The sequence below is a fragment of the Episyrphus balteatus genome, chromosome 2 (assembly GCF_945859705.1).
Source record: "Episyrphus balteatus chromosome 2, idEpiBalt1.1, whole genome shotgun sequence".
NCBI lineage: Eukaryota > Metazoa > Arthropoda > Insecta > Diptera > Syrphidae > Episyrphus > Episyrphus balteatus.
Window position 1 is genome coordinate 93,610,306 of NC_079135.1, and position 18,963 is coordinate 93,629,268.

The following is an 18,963-nucleotide window of genomic DNA, read 5'->3' on the forward strand; positions in this document are numbered from 1 at the left end:
ATAAAATTTACAAAGTTTCAGAAAAAAACTTTGGAAGTGTTCTAGTGGCGTCCTTTATCTACCACCAAATTTTCATTAAAATCAGATTTTACGCAAATCTCAACCATTTGAATGGACTACATTGATAACATAAGCGAACAAAATCAAAATTTCCATTAATAAAAAATTATCTAAAAATGCAAATTTTAAGTTTTAACGTTTTTTTTTTTTCATTTTTTATTCATACGAAATCCAATTAACTTCGTCAGACTTAAAATTTATTATAAAAAAAATTATATTAAAAAATATTTTTATACAATAGCATATTGTTCATACAAAGCATTTCTAACTTTATAATATTCATCCGATAGACATCCTTCAAATGTAATTTTTCCCGTATCAATTCTCCTCAACGCCAAAGTTCCATTATTACACCATAGTGCACCGCCCGAAAATTCCGAATTAATATTACTCTTCATCAAATGTTGTTTAAAATCAGACAATCTCAACTCATTAATCAAAACAGTCTTATGTATTGGTATTTCATCAACATCAAATGGTTGCAAATTATAAATCCCTCTCTCACTTTTAAGTGATTCCGATTGTTTCCTCTTCTCATTGGCATCTTGTAAACTATCAATTTGTTTATTACGCAAAGTTATTTGCGAATCTATCCAAGCAACTTCAGCTGATTTACATTTTTGGAATTGTAATTGCGAAACTAAACCTTCTGTTAGACGAATTTGATAAATATGTCTCTCTGATGTCACATCAATGACTTCACCTTTTTCTGGGGTGAATACCTTGGCATTTATATTTTGATGACAATGTTTAGCCAAAACCTCTATCGCTGTTGGTTGACCTCTAACAACCACAACTCGACGCGGACGCAATTGCGACAATATCTTCAACATCGATTCTCCATCAGATCTTCCCTCAAAGTCAATAAACTGAATTTGAGCATTTATTTCAATAGTCTTTCGACTACTCAAACATTTTGTTGGATTCTCTTGTAGTTTGATTTCTTCTTTCTCTTTTTCATCTTTGATATTCTCTTTGGATGGAACCTCAGGGCAAACATCCATATTATTATCAGCAATTCGATAATCTTCTAAGTTAATAATTTCCCCATATTCATCACCTTTTATCTTCCCCTCAGAATATGGATACATCACATGATGCTTTTTATTGGATTTAAAAAATCCAATATGTTGTTTGCTTCCCGGTCGGAGGACAATATCATGTCTTCCTGTAATGACGCTAATTTCTATCTCATCTTCAGACTCTGAGCTATATTTATCATCTTTTTGAACTTCAATGAGGTTAGTCATTTTCTCACTCTGAGATCTCATGTACTCCTCAAGTTCATTACCTTGAAGTTCCACCCGTTTTCGGATATCCACTTCAATAGTCCTTCCATTTCCTCCATTCTCCAGCAAATCTCTTGCCAAAGTATCTGGAGATGACCTTGAAGTCAATATAATACTATTATTTGGATTTTGTGCCCAAGTTAGGAAGAGTTCCCTGGCAAATCCACTCTCCATATCTGGTGTACTTGCCAGGACAACTTTTGGACTATGCATCTTTGCCAGATCATTAATATTATGACAAAATTTCATATGTTTAAATTGGAATGGATTATTCCTAGCTCCCTCGAATGATTTCATGAGTTTATCACTCATCCATTCAATTTGGGATTTAGCAAATTCAATGACATTGTAACAGACATTGTTTAAAAGAGCCAAAGAATATGCCATTAAACCAGATTCTTTATTCTTCCACAGCTGATCAAGCATATGGGCAAGTTCAAGAACCCTGCCAGCAGTATCAGCGGCAATTAAGACATTGCCATTATTTCTTACAGTTTGTAAGATATTTGTCATAAGTTTTTCATCTCTAGCTCGTCTTCGAGCCTGCTGATAGTTGGCATTAAAAGCATCTGTAATAAGTAGCGAAGGTCTTTGTAACCTTCCCAACTCACAACTATTCAAATGCCTTTCTTTTTTATGATTATAATCAATAGCATAGACAATATCTTCTTCGCCATCTTTTAAAATCTTCCAAATTGTCCCGCCAACCATGTGACCAGCTTGAATTGGACAAATGACAATCCCGTAACCTTTGCCTTTCAACGGGACAGTTTGATTATATTTAAGTTGTATGATTTTATCAAAAGCTGCATCAACATCGTCCAATGAAAATAAATCAAAATCATACATGTTATAGTGGGACATGTATAAATCATACATAAACATTTGACCCATTTTAAAAACTGGGATTGTAGCGTAAATTGGACAATTTAGTCCGAGTTTGCCAACTAAATATGGCAATGCACCTAAATGAATATTGTCAGGATGTGATAGTAGAACGGCATCGATATTATTTACATGTTTTTTCAATTCATTGGCAAAATTGGGATTGAATTTTTCATCCCAGCCACAATCCAAGAGGATACGGACATCGTCGATTTGGAGTAAGTAACATGGTGGTGATTCGTCCATGGCACCGGAGAGGGTGTGGAGTTTGATGATTGATGTCATTGTTGAATTTGAAGAATCTTTAGTGGATTAATAATTATAAATAAAATTGGATTCAATGAAAAATAATTAAAATACCGCCAGCACAAAATTTCAACTTTTTTTAAACAAATTTTTTTCTTCTGTCAAAACAAAATGTCAAACCAGTAGTAGGCGTGTTCATTGAACAGCAAAATTATTTTTTGGTTTTGTCTTCTTGGGCACTGTTTACACTAGGAAAGAAATTATTGGAGACTTTTTGGCGTTTTTCAGAGGTGGATTCACATACTGAGTGTGTTTCTTCAGAGGCCGCCTACACAGGAGATAATTTTTGTCATCTACGAAAAATTTCGTTTTGCTTTTCGTTTTTCAGTACTCAGCTCAAGCGAAGAATTGCAGAGTTTTCACTCAAGCCTAATACGCAGATCGGGAAAAATTTTATTTCTCAAACAAATTTTTTCTCGGGCAGATTTTGTCTTGAATATTATTCCAAGCAGTACGCAGTTCACACGCAAAATTTAAATATTTGGAGCCGCTGTAAAGAAAAAGTCTAAACTTAATTTTGCGCGGACAAATAATTAATGTTCGAAGCATTATTCTGCCGGCAAAAATTGTGACAAGGAATAAAAACAAAACAAAATTGAAAAAAATTCAAACAAAATTAAGGTGGACTCTTTAATAAAATACTTGGAAAGTGAAGATGAAGCAAATACAAACAAAAAAAAAAATAATTTAATTTGAAAGAAGAAAAAACTTAGGGTAAACTGCCCTATTGTTGCCACTCCCTATGTGTGTGGACTTTTCACGAGCCGATTTTTGCCGTCCCGACAGACAATTTTGGTTCTATAAAGCTTTATAGATGCAATTGTTGCTTCTGTAAAGCATTATAGAAGCAAAATTGTTAGTAGGGGTGTGCGAACGTAAGCCGCAGGTGACCACAGTACACATAAAAAGGTAATATCTTCCAAACTGACATTGGTCGCCAAATTGTCAAAACATGACAATTAAGCGACCAATGTCAGCTACCGTAATTCTTAATTGTATTAAATTATAGACGAAAAACGCACAAAAAACGAAAATCCACACACACCACAAATTTTTTAACAATTATAGACCATTTTTTGCGAAGAAACACAAAGAAAATTTGTTATTTTTTAATTTATAATTTTTTCAAATGACATTTTATAAATTAAAACAAAAACAAATTTCCTGTTTACTGCGGTTGAAATATAAAAATTAAAGGCTGGCGTGACAGATTGGTTCCCATTTTTGACAATAAAATTTTGACAACTTTGGGAAGATATTACCTTATTATGTGTACTGTGGCAGGTGACTAAAGTAACAATTAACACAGAAAAATTATAATCGACTTAAGTCGTGTGACATATCGTGTGGCTAAAATCAACTGGTGAAAAGTTGGCATTAGTCTGACATTTCGTACAAAATACAATGAAATAACTTTTTTTTCATTCATTCGTCTTTCTTTGGTCGTGGTCATGTGAACAGTGTCTTATGATTTCGTCTTTGCAGATGAGTGGAGAGTTCAGGTTTAAAATTAGTCGAAACGTAGCCTTAAAAATAAAACACTTGGCATCACTACTATGGTCAACTGTCAAAAATGACAACTGTCAAATTTGATGTTTACAAAAAAAATTTCCTGACCAACTTGATTAAAAACGTACAAAATAATTTTATAAATTCTTTTAACAAATTCGCTCTTTTATAATTAAGTACCTGGGTGACCGAGCTTTGCTCGGTATGTTTAAATGTTATATCTAACTTTTAGTGAAAAAAGTCAATTTTTTGGAGTGGGTTTGAGTTTGCAATGACCAGTTTTTTCGCGGGTTACACCACATTCGCACTTTATAATCCAGTTTATTTAGGTTTGAATATGTGCCCTTAATTATGAAAGTGGACTAAGTCACTCCTAAAAATGGCATCAAATCTAGCCTAAAAATAATTATTATTTAAGGGGTAAAGTTTATTTGAAAGAGAAATTGCAGCAAATAGATTTCTTTATTGCTCCTCTAGTGATTTCATAAAAGAAATATAATTAAATCGTTATAAAAAAATTATTATGTTAGTTTTTCTTCAAACAATGCAAAAAGTGACTTAGTCCACTATCATAATCATAGGCACATATACATGCGACGATCAGCAATGGATAGAAGGGTTACATGAATATGCATTATCGAAAATGCCTACAGCAATGAGATCCCTTTTTGTTCAAATTTTAATTTACGGGTCAGAAAGTTTTGGGTGGTGAATATAAAGTTAATCTTTTTTCAAGTTTAGCCTTGTCGACAAAGCCTATTAGGAAGAAATACTATTTTTATCGCTGTCTCTGTTTTATTCTGTATCAGTGGATGCTTTACTTCTTTCTTTTTTTTTACTTATACAGGGTGTCTCACAGTCACCGCCCCAAACGAAAACCATTGATTCCTGAGGTCATTTTAATTCGAAAAACTCGAGAGGTAATTTTCTGGTTTTCGTCCCGTTTTCGAGTTATGACGGTTTTTATGATTTTTGCTCTCTTTTCCTTTGACTGGCTTTATCTTTGTCAAACTACGTCTGATTCGAAAGATTTTTTTTGCAACCAATCAAGAATTTATTACAGTTTTAGTTTGTCTCAAAACTTTTTTTCTGCGGACAACCGTTTCCCCGCAATTTTGCATCAAACACAATTTTCTTCGTTTTTTAAGTTGTTTTTTACATTTTCATATCATTTTAGTAAAAAAAAAAACACGTAAATGAGTATTAAAGTTTTGCTACAAACTTAAACTGTAACAAATTCTTGATTGGTTGTCAAAAAAATCTTTCAAAACAGACGTATTTTGGACGTATTTTGGCAAAGATAAAGCCATTTAAGGGAATGGAAAGCAAAAATCATAAAAACCATCATAACTCGAAAACGGGATGAAAACGAGAAAATTACGTCTCAAGTTTTTCGACTTAAAATGACCTTAGGAATCCATGGTTTTCGTTTGGGGCGTTGACTGTGGGACACCCTGTATATTATAAGATTGACATTAGGTCAATGGTGTTGCTTGTTGTGAGTTATTTTATTCTTATACGTTAACAATAGTCGCATTAAAACAAAACAAAACAAAAAAAAACGTAAAACAAAGATAATTATTGATACCAAATTAACAAATTACTTAAAAGTTTCAATACGAAAAAAAAACTAAGATAAGAGAAAATACTTCCAAAGTGTTGTGTTTGCCTAGAGGAAAAAACGCTCAAAATTTCATCGAAATCTTTAAAGCAATAACCAAAAAACTTATATGTGAGAAAAATAAGCGTAGCTGTGGGCGGATATTTCTAAAAGTATCAAAATTTCATCGAAATCTTTAAAGTTGTTACTAAACAAAAATTCTATGTTAAAAAAGTGGGCGTGGCAGTGGGCGGATTTTTCCAAAAATACTTCCAAAACTTTTTACTCGCTTAGATAAACAAACCCTGAAAATTTCATCGAAATCGTTAGAGCCGTTTCCGAAAAAACTTATATGTTAAAAAAGTGGGCGTGGCAGTGGGCGGATTAAAAAAAAAAAAAAATTCCAAAACTTTTTACTCGCTTAGATAAACACACCCTGAAAATTTCATCGAAATCGTTAGAGCCATTCCCGAAAAAACTTATATGTTAAAAAAGTGGGCGTGGCAGTGGGCGGTTTTTTTCAAAAATACTTCCAAACTTTTTACTCACTTAGATAAACAAACCCTGAAAATTTCATCAAAATCGTTAGAGCCGTTTCCTAAAAAACTTATATGTTAAAAAAGTGGGCGTGGCAGTGGGCGGATTTAAAAAAAAACTTCCAAAACTTTTGACTCGCTTAGATAAACAAATCCTGAAAATTTCATCGAAATCGTTATAGCCGTTCGCGAAAAAACTTTATGTTAAAAAAGTGGGCGTGGCAGTGGGCGGATTTTTCAAAAAATACTTCCAAAATTTTTTACTCGCTTAGATGAACAAACCCTGAAAATTTCATCGAAATCGTTAGAGCCGTTTCCGAGATCCCAATTTTATATATATTTATATATATATATATATATATATAAACAATTTTAGCTCGTTTAAAGTTATAAGATAAAATCCCAAACAAAATCATGGACGAATCACCTGGAAGTAAAGCTCTACAAAACATGAAATCCTTATCAAATAGTCTTGTTGAATTTAAGAAGCCAACGATTCCAAAAAAACGCAATAAACCAAAAATTCTTACTGAGGAAAAATACATTGAGGTAAGATTTGGAGTATAAAAATAGAATGATCCCTAAACCTACAATAACTTTTACAGGAACTCTCTAAAATAATTCAACGTGATTTCTTCCCCGATTTGGATAAATTACGAGCTCAAAATGATTACCTAGACGCTCTGGAAAAGAACGATCATGTTAAAATGCAAGAAATCCGTTCAAAATACAGTGGAAAACAATTTTCTGAACGAAGTCGATGTAAGTTGTCACATTACTAATAAAAGAGTTTCTGGAACCCATCTCGGCATAAGCCAAGAGTGCCTATCCCTCTATTGCAAGAGATTAGGCTCTATTGTGTTCCCTAGATCCTAAAATTCTCAGTATATGAAATTAGAATAGAAAACCTTTTTGAACATCTATTAATCACAATTTTTTATATAATGTAGAATAAGTTTATTTTTGAAAACAAGGGACGGGTTGGCAAAAAAAAAACAGCAATGACAGTTAGAAATAAAGTGAAGTACCATACGACTGACTAACAAGCAGAAAATTTTAACGACCCACAGTGGTCTAAAACCTGGCCAAAAATATTTAGGCACATTTCCCACATCAAATAGGTACCAAATGACCAAAAAGTTATTCGGAAGGAAAAATTTTCATTTTCATTTTCATTTACAGTAAAAGCCACTTAAGTGCTAACCCTCTTACTCCTGGATTAGCCGGAAGAAAAAAAATATAAAAAATCAGAAAATGCACGTACAATTCTTTATTTAATTTTTTGACTTAAGTTGTTTCACCAAATAGTTTTTGAGAAATTAAGTTTTAAAGATGAAATTTTGAAAAAAAAATGTTTACGTTTTTTAATTGATTTTGTATAAAATTTTGCAATACTATGGACATAATTATACCATTAGTTAATGACCTAGTAGTTTTTAGTCAAATACTAAAGACTTCATTCTAATAAATATTAAAGTTCCTAAGAATAACAAAAAAAACTGAATCATACTTTTTTGCCGGGAAACCCAGTTTTGTTTTTTTTTATTTGTATTAACCTTTTGTAACCCAAGGTCGTAAATTTAAAAATTAATAAGACAATCGATTGGCCTTTATCTTTAATAAAACACGTATTTTTTAAAAATTCAATAAAGTCATTATTTACTTAGTTATTTCGATATTTTGGGAGTAAAAAAAAAGTTTAAATAATTTATTTTTATATAAAAATGCAAAAATTCAAGCAAAAAACTATCTAATATTAATTTTTAGGCACTTTCCTAAAATCCAAAAATAAAACCCCGTGGGGTTTACTAACAAAAACTATTTTTTTTTCTGAATTTCGTATTTTTTACACAAATTTGCTTATTTTCAAAAAATCCCAACTTTCAACATTAACTGTCAATTAAAAACTATTGGTGCTATTTATTAGAAATTTGAAGTACTATTTCGATAAAGCAATACTTAAAGATTATAATATTAGAAGCTTCAAAAGAAAAAAAAATAGTTTGTAGAGCTTTTATGCAATCTTTTTCGGTTTGCTACAGAAATGTCACATGGGGCTACAAGGGGTTAAATTGTTTTATACCTCAAGAATATTGTGTTCAAATTGTAGGTCTCTTGGAGCCAAATTGACCAAGTTATGAGTATTTTAATACTTCCCTTAGGAACGTTTTAGTCTTTTAGTCCAGAGTTCAAAACTTTAAATCGTTATCCCCACAACTAATGTTTTCAACGCCGGTGCTCCTCATAACTTCAAAACTACTGCACCGAATTTTTTGAAATTTGGAACACTATTTTTTTTACATATTTTTAGAGGTATCCCTGGAGAAATTTTCTCAATAAAATAATATTTATAAAAATCTATAAGTAAGGGTCGCTTTTGAGGAGTTTTTTTTCAAGGGGTCTTTATTTTCGGGGTGCAAACTTGGGCAAACTTCTGAAATGCAAGTTTGTTCTACATATCCAGCAGTTCTATAATATATAGTTTATGCAATTTTGTGACGTGTTCCGCTATTTTAAAAACACTAATGTTAAAAAAAAACAACGAAAAAAGTGCAAATTTTTTGATCCCTCTGTATGAAAAAATAGAGTTGCATATACAATTATTTTTTTTATATCATTCAATGTCATTCTATGTCCATATCAAAATTTTTCACCAAAATCACTTTGAAAATTCACTTTTTTTTAAATCGAAAAAAAAAATTCGTGTGTACCCAACAAATAGCCGTTTATTTATTTGTGAGGTGGAGCTATTCATGGGAAAGGGATGCAACAATCAACAAAATTCGCATTTTCAGCCAGAAATAGACAAGAGTTTCACTCAAGTTCTTTCTGTTATTATTCATATATTTTTAAAACTCTTATAGTTTGATTTCCTTTAAATATGAACTTTAAGTTCTGGGGGGGGGGGGGGGGCACGTGCTCCCGTAATTTACGGGGGCACGTGCCCCCCCCCCTGGATCCGCCTATGAAAAACATTACTGTTAAAAAAGAGCCGAGTATGTTGAAATTATGCTGGCACAAAAAGTACTGAGATGTAAAAGTGTACCAAGTTCTAAAGTTTGGGTTCAAATTCGTATCAAATTTTTCTTTTAATTACCGATTTTTAAAGTTATTTCAAAAATTGCCAAGTAAACAATCAAAATTTTATTGATACGAATTTGAACCCAAACTTTAGAACTTGGAACACTTTTACATCTCAGTACTTTTTGTGAGAGCAGAATTTCAACATAGGAGAACTTGCCTCTTTTTTTAACAGTATTTTTTTTTTGTGATTTCACTACTTTTTGTAAGGTATGGCTGTAGAATTGAAAATCTCTATATTTGATGAAAATTCAGTGAAAATGGGCGGCTGTCACGCCCCCTAGCTAAAATTCTCAAATTTTAAATGCTTTCCTTTGTTTAAACTACCAGCTCTACCATTCTACCAAATTTCAAGATTCTGCTATAATCAGAAGTGCTATATAATATTTGATGAAAATTCAGCGAAAATGGGCGGATGCTACGCCCCATGAATTGAAAATCTGAAATTTTCGATTTTTCCTTTTGTTTACACCACAATTCCTATCACCGTGTAAAATTTCAAGTTTCTACGATAGTTTTGATGATCTGTCAGTGAGTCAGTTACGGTTTTTGCGATTTTTGACGCCCTATATCTCAGAAACTACTCATCGTCATAGCCGTATTTAGGGGGGGGGGCGTATGGGGTTTAACCCCCCCCCCCCCGGAAATTTTTTTATTTAGAAGATCAAAAGATATAGTATAAACAAATACAAGTCTAATATGTGCAGCACTAAATGGTTTGTTTGTGTATTTTAACAATTACCTATCTGAAAATTTCCCTTAAAGTCTCTACCAATTTTGTATCGTTAAAGAAGCAGTTGATGAAATTTTTATAAGGGAAAACTAAAGTTTTGTGGTCCATTACAACGTTTGGTAACTGATTTTTCAAAAAAACTAGTTTTGACCCCTTTGATCATTGACCTAAACACCTTAAAATGTTCTTTTAAGAACCCTTTAAATAACACCAGTATTTCTACAAGGTTTTTGGTGCGAGACTTAACTATACTTCTTCAAGGGTTGCTAAACTCGTATCCGAAGACAGAAATATTCGATCACATCTCGTTTTTGAAATATTACCGTTAAATCTATTTAAATATCCGAGATATCATCAGTTGCTTGTTACCCACTTTTGTTCTATGTTAAGCTTAAATCCTGTATATAAACGAAAATAAACGTATCCTTTTATTTAGAGAGTGAAGCTTTAGCTTTCTATTATCAAATTGTTTAATTAGAAAATTAAACAATTTAAGTTTATAGTTTAATTTCAGTGCATTTTTCAATGTTTTTATATATAAAAGTGCACGAAATAATTTTTTGTGTAAAGCCTTAGAGTGGTTCAAATTTATTTCTCCAAAAAAACTGTCTTATTTATATCAAACAACTTATCACTCTCTGTACCAATTTAAACTAGAGATGTCGCAGAATATTCGGCTATTTTATATTCAGTAAATTTTTAAATTCTTCTACGTCAGTATATAAGTATATTGGCAAGTTTTTCGCTTCGACTAAGTTCTAATGACCATTTGCTTTAGCGCAATTAACCCTTTCGTACCCAAGCTATGAAAATCAATATTAAAAAATGCCTTTTTTGGGTAGTATCTGGTCAAAAACATGACATGAATAGCAAAAAGTTATTTTCCAAAATAATAAATAGCAAAACTAATGTGTTTTTCTCATGTTACCTGTATGTAACATGCACTGCCTATGACCACCAAAAAAAGTCGAAGAGCTGAGAAAATAACTTTTTATGAAACTATAATGTATGCTACTTCTTCTAAGCAAAAAAACAAAACACTTTCTGCATTTACATTTTTTATATCTTTTTTTCAAAATTATGACCATATACAGGGTGTCCCAAAAGTAATGGATCAAACGAAGTATGCTGATAGGGGATCTTAAGGGCTCTCAGAATTTGGTAACTTGTTCATCCCAAATATTTACGGTTCTCGATTTAATGCAATTCTTGTGAAATTTCGAAAAATCCCTACTTTGCAACAGTATTTTGCTTCCTACGCCCATTATTGATTTTTGTTTTTTTTTTAAATTCTTATACAAAAACATTGCCAAATAATTAGGAACAATTAATTAATCAAAATATTTTTTATTCGATACGCCATTTCGCTGCAAATTAACTAACAGTTTCAAGTTTTATAAAAAATCAGTTTCTTACATTTTTTTGAGAGCAACACCGCAAAAAAAATTTGTACGGTGTGAGAATGGTTTATTATTTTTAAAAGTTGCCCTGTTATTGTAGTTTTCAAAAAAGTATAAAAGTTCCCAAAGTTGCAGTTAGATCGCAAAATATTACAATTTGAATTCAACAAAACGTAGTTTTTCAGAGCAAAAATACAAACAAAAATAGAGGCTTTTGTTCAAAGAAAAATAAACAAATAACAGTTCAAGAAAATGTTTTTATTTTTGGTTGTTTTTTGTTCTGAAAAACCCTGTTTTGTTGACTTAAAATTGTAATATTTTGCGATCTAACTGCAACTTTGGGAATTTTTATACTTTTTTGAAAACTACAATAACAGGGCAACTTTTTAGAATAATAAACCATTCTCACACCGTATACATTTTTTTTAGCGGTGTTGCTCTCAAATAAAAGTTAGAAATTGACTTTTTATAAAACTTGAAACTGTTAGCTAATTTGCAGCGAAATGGCGTATGAAATAAAAAATGTTTTGATTAATTAATAGTTCCTAATTATTTGGCAATGTTTTATTAAAAGAATTGTAAAAAACAAAAATCAATAATGGGCGCAGGAAGCTAAATACTGTTGCAAAGTAGGGATTTTTCGAAGTTTCACAAGAATTGCATTAAATCGAAAACCGTAAGGATTTGGGATGCACAAGTTACCAAATTCTGAGAGCCCTTAGGATGCCCAATCAGCACACTTCGTTTGATCCATTACTTTTGGGACACCCTGTATAAAAATTTTTTTTTTTTTACAAAAAAAAAAAAAAAATGTGAATTTCTCGATAAAAAAAAATTTAATAACTTTTTGTAATAATCCAGTAACTAGGCTTTATTATCTTTCAATTAAGCCATCGTAACCTAAAAAATTGTTTAATTTAATATTTTTTACGAATTTAAAAAAAAAATGTTACATGAGAGTAATGCTGGGTCCGAAAGGGTTAAAAATCGACTGCAGTTACATGTAGTTGATAAAAAAGTTTTGTGATTCCTAAAAAAAAATTTTGTTCGGTCTGAGGTAACCCCCCCCCGAAATGAAATCCTAGCTACGGCTATGCTCATCGTAAGAAATTTAGTGAGGAGTTTGGTTTTGACCAGCTCAACATGTGTAGCGAGTTTGAAATTTCTAGCATCTTTAGTGTGGAAGTTAGAGGGGGGTCGAAAATGGCCTGAGTTGTTTCCTGTAAATAAGGGTGTAGTGCCAAAGTTGCTAGAGAACTTGGCTGGGCACTACCGTGATTACTTTGCAAATACTCTTGAACCATATTATTTTTATATGTGAATTAATAGTAAAGCAATATATTTTAGTCTCTGTTTAATACTCATCCAATTTAAAGTTTCCAATGTCACTCTTATGGAGATATAAACACTCACACTCAATGTTACTCGCATTGCATTATTCCGGAGCCGATTTACAATCTACTAGCATACAATATCGTTGCACAATAATAAAAATGGGTTAGCACAATAGTAAAAAAATAGAAAACTAAGAGCTGAAGTGAACCAAGTCACAAAAAGTGAATTCTGATATATAACGAGTAAAGTAAATACGTTTCCTTTGAATCTTATGATGAATATTTTTTTCTCCAACAAATGACAATTTGAATCGACACACCCTTTGAATCAATTAATGAAAGACGATAGTAGAGTCAAACCTATAGCAGATTTTGGCACTAGATTTGGATTTTTTTCTTTTTATTTTTTTGACTTGGTCCGTTTCAGCTGTGAAATTTCCATAATATATAGTAGAAAAGTGCATCAAATGTCAAGTCTCTTCTATTTCTTCTCAGAAAACTAATTTTTTTTTTGTAATTTTTGTTCACATATCTCCCTTGCTCTTTAAATTTGAATCCAAAACGCCTGCGAGATATTTAAAACTACCATCACACTCAATTGTCTCTTCATTAATAAAACATTAATTGGTTCAGTAACTTTAAATTTCATATATTTACGCTGTTTAAGTTCTTATTTAAGCATTATACCAAACATTCAAAAATATTTCCACTTACTTATATCAAGACATCATCCGCAAACAACAAAATTTTGCAAAATCGCAACGCACATTTAATGTAATTTGATGTCTCAGATTCGCTCCCATTGCATTGGATAAAGTATTTCTTACCACTGTTCTTTGAGTCCTACCTGTAAGGTACGATTTAAACCAGCTCAATTCATTACCTACGACTCCATACATTTCCGATTTTTGCACTAACATACTTCTTTCGATAGTTTCAAACTCACGTTTAAAATCCAAAAACACACTACTTTTACGAGGTTTTAACAGTTTTAACGAATTGTAAACAATTTAACGTAGTTTCACAAGAGTGTCTTTTTCTGAACCCAAATTTGTTCTTGCTCTAAAATTTTGTTATTTTACAAATAGTCTTGAAGTTAATTTGCCTCATAACACTGCAAGATCTTTTCAAATGTTGACATCATATTTACAGAACCGAACTCTTCGCATTTAACTGCCGTGTTTACCACTTTTGGAATAGGAAATAAAATGAATTCTTTCCAATTGTCTAGAAATATTCCTGAGCACAGTGAATTATTAATAATTTTCAAAAGTACGGGGGTAATAATTTCAATTGATTAAAAAAAAAAAACAGGCCACACAATGATTCTACACTGGCATACCGAAAATGTTATAAACACAATAAATTCAGTTGTATATTTGGTGAGATATATTGCTGCAAGAGAATTGAATTGTTAATTTCAATCAGACTATCAATAAAATAGGTATTGAACCTATTCGCAATTTGATATTTAACATTTGAAGTTTCATCACCGAATTTAACGTTAGTGATATCCTTACATTCATTGTTTTTCATTACAAGAGTCTTGATTACGACTATAATTTTGTATTTTCTGACAAATGTGCTCATATTTTGCTTCTAAGTCTGTTGCTGTATATTTATTTCGAATTTGTTTATATCTCTGCCAGCTTTCGAAGTTGTTGCTCTAAATACTGCTATTTTTTCTTGTTTCATCAATCAATATTTTTGAATTTTCTATTCTTGCAGCCTCATTTACAATTTAAATATCACCTTGATCCCTAATTAAATCTAACATTGTTAGTATCATTTATTAACAAGTCAATATTAAAGTATCTCATTACTACATTAAATTTACTTTCCAAATGCTCAGTGTAGGTACCTTTCATAAAAACATAAGAAATCATTTACTGATGCGCTTGATGATCTATATCTATATACACTCACGAAAATCCATTTTTTAACCATAATTTCAAATTTCGCACAATATTATCATACATTCACATCAACATTCACCACTTTAAACCTTAATCCTTTTCTTATATAAACCAATACGTTGACTAATTTTCCTCTTTTTCCAGCAATGACACCAGCTACATTTGAAACTCCACAAATCAATCCCACGGGGAGCTCTCCAACACACCACAGACCGCCTTCAGTAAGCGACACTCCCAAATCAACACAGTCTTCATCCTCAAGTGAACCAAGATCACTGTCGACATCACACACTCTAGATTCTTTCCTGCAAGCCTACACCAGCGAAGATAATTATAGTTTTCAAGAAATCATCGAAACAGCCGATGAAAAACTACGAGAAAAGTTTTCTGTCCTCTATAATCAGGAATTCCTATCTGCAGACAAATTGGCCAGAGCTTTGACTTTGCCCAATATTGAGACACAATTTAGTGAAGCAGATCCACAAAGATCGGTAAGTAAGACGTGTGGGAAATGCCAAGTGAACAATTTCACAATTCTTTCCATTTCAGATAGAAACATGGTCCTATCGCAACAAGAACTATATAATGTACATCCCTGAGGGTGTAGAGCTCACAGAGGATGAAAAAATCGAAAACATCAATAGACGACAAGTCATATCACACAGTAACACTCGTCTATCAATGAATCCATTCAATGAATCCCGAAACAAAGAAACAATGTCAGAAATTATCAAAACCCAATCACAAATGGTCAACGGCAAAGTTGGTGTTGATGGGAATATCATGAATTTGAAGAATGTCCCAAGTGTTGGTGGTTTTGATTTGGTCAAAACTCCATCACCTCGACCGGGTGAAGCATTTAGTCCTCTGATGACATGGGGTGAAATTGAAGGAACCCCCTTTCGATTAGATGGCAGTGATACGCCAGTTAGATCGAATAATGGTCCTTCTTTTCGAATCAATGAGAATTCAAGAAGAGAAACTATCGCCTTGGCTTTGGCTGAAAAAGTTGGTGAAAAGATGCGAGCACAAAAGCAACGTGCAATGGACACTGCAAGGAAAAATATCGGTTCGCCTTTTATTAGATCGTCAATGGATCGATTGGCGTCTATGTCACCGGCAGCAAGACGTTTAGCAACATCAAAATTAGGTCTGCGTACACCTAGTCCGCTGAGGACACCAGCGGCACCTTTTGGAAAACAAAAAACGAAAACAACTCCTTTATTAATTGGACAACGTAGAAAAACACCGATAGGATCGGCTTCGGCATCTTCTGAGGCTTCAAGGGCTCCCGATTTGACTGATGATTTGTTGAAAATTCCTACAAAACGATTAAATGCATCGGATTTCTTTTGAAATTTCTACACGATGCGTGTAGATATAACTAAATTAATTAGAAAATAGTTAAAATAAAATTTTCATTTGTTTCACAAGGAATTGAAATATTTTGTTTTAATTGAAAACTGTAACGGCAGTTAAGTGAAATTGAGAGGGTAACAGGAATTTAAATAATTCCTAGGTTAGCTTAAAGCTGGACTTCGGCCACATTTGCTATTAAATGAGTACATTGAATAGGACACGCGGAAACATACAGATTTTAGTCAACATAAGACCTTTATAAAGCTATCATAAGCAAAAATCCGACATCTAGATCATAAGTTAAGGTTGATTTACAATTTATAAACTCAAGGTAGAAAGAAACTGATAAAAAATCCCAAGGCACAATGTTGGATTTATTGAACCAGATCGATTTGAGACTTGTGAGGAGCTTAATAAAACCTTTGGAAAGTAAGCAATGAAAGGGTCTTTAGAAATACATTCTTGCTTTGAATTAGAAAATGTAAATATGTACTTAATCACTGTTGAATTTGCTAAAATTGTGAATTGGTCGATAGCAAAATTGTTTTATTCCGATGGTGAAATGATAGTCAAACGCTCAAAAGGTACTAGATTCAAATTTCAAACCAAAAAACGTAATCCATACTGTAAGGGACGGCGGAGGATTTGTAATGGTTTAGGGCTGGTTTTCAGCTGTAGGTTGACCAAAACAATGGACGTGTGGATCATTTTTAGTATAGAGGCATTTTGGAGTCGAAAATGCTTCAATGTCTTTGCGTCTTTGAGAAGGTAGTAATCTCAAACGTTCTTCAAAGCTTGTAAAAGTTCTCACTTTTAACTTGCGATATATTGGTACTATTGGAAGAGTTAAGGACTTGTCTGTCAGTCTGTATCTATCTTGATGTTCTGATTGGTAGTTATGAGTTTTGTTAAATTATGTTTTTAGAACCAAAAATGATGGTTTTATTTATAATAAAATATTTTTTTTTTCAAATTAATTATTTTAAAATCAATCTAATATATATATAAAATTCTCGTGTCGCAGTGTTTATTACCAAACTCCTCCGAAACGGCTGGACCGATTTTTATGAAATTTTGTACGCATATCGGGTAGGTCTGAGAATCGGCCAACATCTATTTTTCATACATGTAAATGGTTAGGGTGGTACAACATAATATTTTTTTTTTAATTCATGGAAAAACATTTTTTTTAAATTTTGCTATGATTCACTACTGAAAAATACATATAACTTCAAATTTTTAAACATTCTAAGATCAACCAATGTTTTTCAATTGCAATTTTTTGTTAAAAAATATAGTGTTTTACTATTGTGATACATTTTTTATGTTGTTTTGTTTTTTTTCTGTCGAAAAATATTAAATGTTTTATCATTTTTATGTCAAATAAATTATATTTTGTTTAAAACGTATACGTGTTTAATAAATATAATTTTTTTTATTACTATGAAAATAAGATGCAAACAAATGCAATATTATAGGAAGGGTATAACCTGACTCAGGCAATAGCACGACTCAATTTTGATAATCTTTTTTGTTTTGTTGGACCACTCTTACCATTTATGAAGTTTTGTATGAAGTTTTGTGTGCATATCGGGTTGCTCTGAGAATTAGCAAACACATATTTTCCATTTGTTATTGAGACCCTATTTCTGTTGGTATTGGAAACTTCACACACTGGAGATTCAAAAATTGGAAATAAATACTAGAAAAGGTGGAACGAAGTCCGCCGGGTCAGCTAGTTTTTATATAATTTTTTTCAGTTTTATTAAATTTCTTATTAACTTAAACATATTTTTTTCATAAATTTTACATAAAAACTTTAATTTTCTAAGCAAGAACAAATACGTGCGACCCAGTTGTACATTTTATTTCATTATTAAAAGAAATGTTTCTTTTATGATTTAAACATTTTAAAATTAATCCAGTCAAATAAGGGTTTAACCTCGGAAAGAAATGCTAATAGAATTTTTTTTGCTCAATACCTTCGTTTTGGCATTCTATAACATACCCCAAAAGTTTAGAAAAATCTCATGTCCGCAAGTCGCGATTTTTGAAGCGCGAAATGGGGCTTTTCAAAATTGACAAAAATAGACGATGATATTATATACACATATGATACATGATATCAAGGTATTTTTTGATGCTGATTCCAAAAAATCAAGGCAATCTGACGTCTCTGAAAAAAGTAATACCTGTTTTTCATCTGTCAACCCATATTTTTATAACAGTTGCTAACTTACTACCAAAAAACCCTTAAGAGTATACCTACATCAAAAATACACAATGCTCCTATCCATTGGGGTACACTATAGACAATTTTTAAACACCATTTTTTTACTTTGAGAGAGTCTAAAAAACTACCTACAAAATTCACATATAAACGAGTTTTTGGCTTAATGAACGAAAGTTAAAATTTAAACGGTCAACGTGGCGTATTCGTAACATTTTTTTTTTTTTATTTGTTTTGCTTAAGAAAAGTTCAAGTGTTGCTTAACAAACGATAAAATCAGTTAATATGTTTAACATATGTATAAAGTTCTGGTCCTTGTAGACTATTCAAGTTTCAACACACTGATAAACACGATCGTAAGTAAAATGGACTTCATTACTGCCTTTTGGCTGGTTATTTTCTATACAGCAAAACTTCACATTGCTGAAAGCTGAATCCGTTTTAAAAAGGAGGTAATGCCTGTTATTTGCTTAAATAACTGTAATCAATTATTTACTAGCCCTCAGAGTTCTTCCCAGAAGTTAATTCTTACTGCAAACTCATAATAAAAACGCTCGTTAAAACGGAGATTGTTTTATCCTTGTTAAATAAAACTTTGTGTTTATGCATATCATATAATAAATCCACTAACATGGTTAAGTTCGTTTAAATTTTCAAGTCTATTCGACTGTTATATCTGCGAAGTTCGGAGTTATTAATTGATATCCTTCATTAAAAAAAAATTA

General features: G+C 31.8%; 2 protein-coding genes across 2 annotated transcripts; one reads left to right on the forward strand and one right to left on the reverse strand.

Annotated features, from left to right (window-relative positions):
* Positions 1-226: 226 nt before the first annotated feature.
* Positions 227-2,677, reverse strand: LOC129911191 (probable cleavage and polyadenylation specificity factor subunit 2). The gene is made up of 2 exons (XM_055988907.1): positions 2,595-2,677; positions 227-2,536 (listed from the first exon to the last, which is right to left on the reverse strand). The coding sequence occupies exon 2, from the start codon at positions 2,517-2,519 to the stop codon at positions 291-293; it is 2,229 nt and encodes a 742-aa protein (XP_055844882.1). The 5' UTR covers positions 2,520-2,536; positions 2,595-2,677; the 3' UTR covers positions 227-290.
* A 1,434-nt stretch (positions 2,678-4,111) lies between these two features.
* LOC129911196 (splicing factor ESS-2 homolog) lies at positions 4,112-16,092 on the forward strand. Its single transcript, XM_055988912.1, has 5 exons — positions 4,112-4,224; positions 6,580-6,734; positions 6,791-6,947; positions 14,794-15,140; positions 15,199-16,092. The coding sequence occupies exons 2-5, from the start codon at positions 6,600-6,602 to the stop codon at positions 16,003-16,005; spliced, it is 1,446 nt and encodes a 481-aa protein (XP_055844887.1). The 5' UTR covers positions 4,112-4,224; positions 6,580-6,599; the 3' UTR covers positions 16,006-16,092.
* Positions 16,093-18,963: the final 2,871 nt, after the last annotated feature.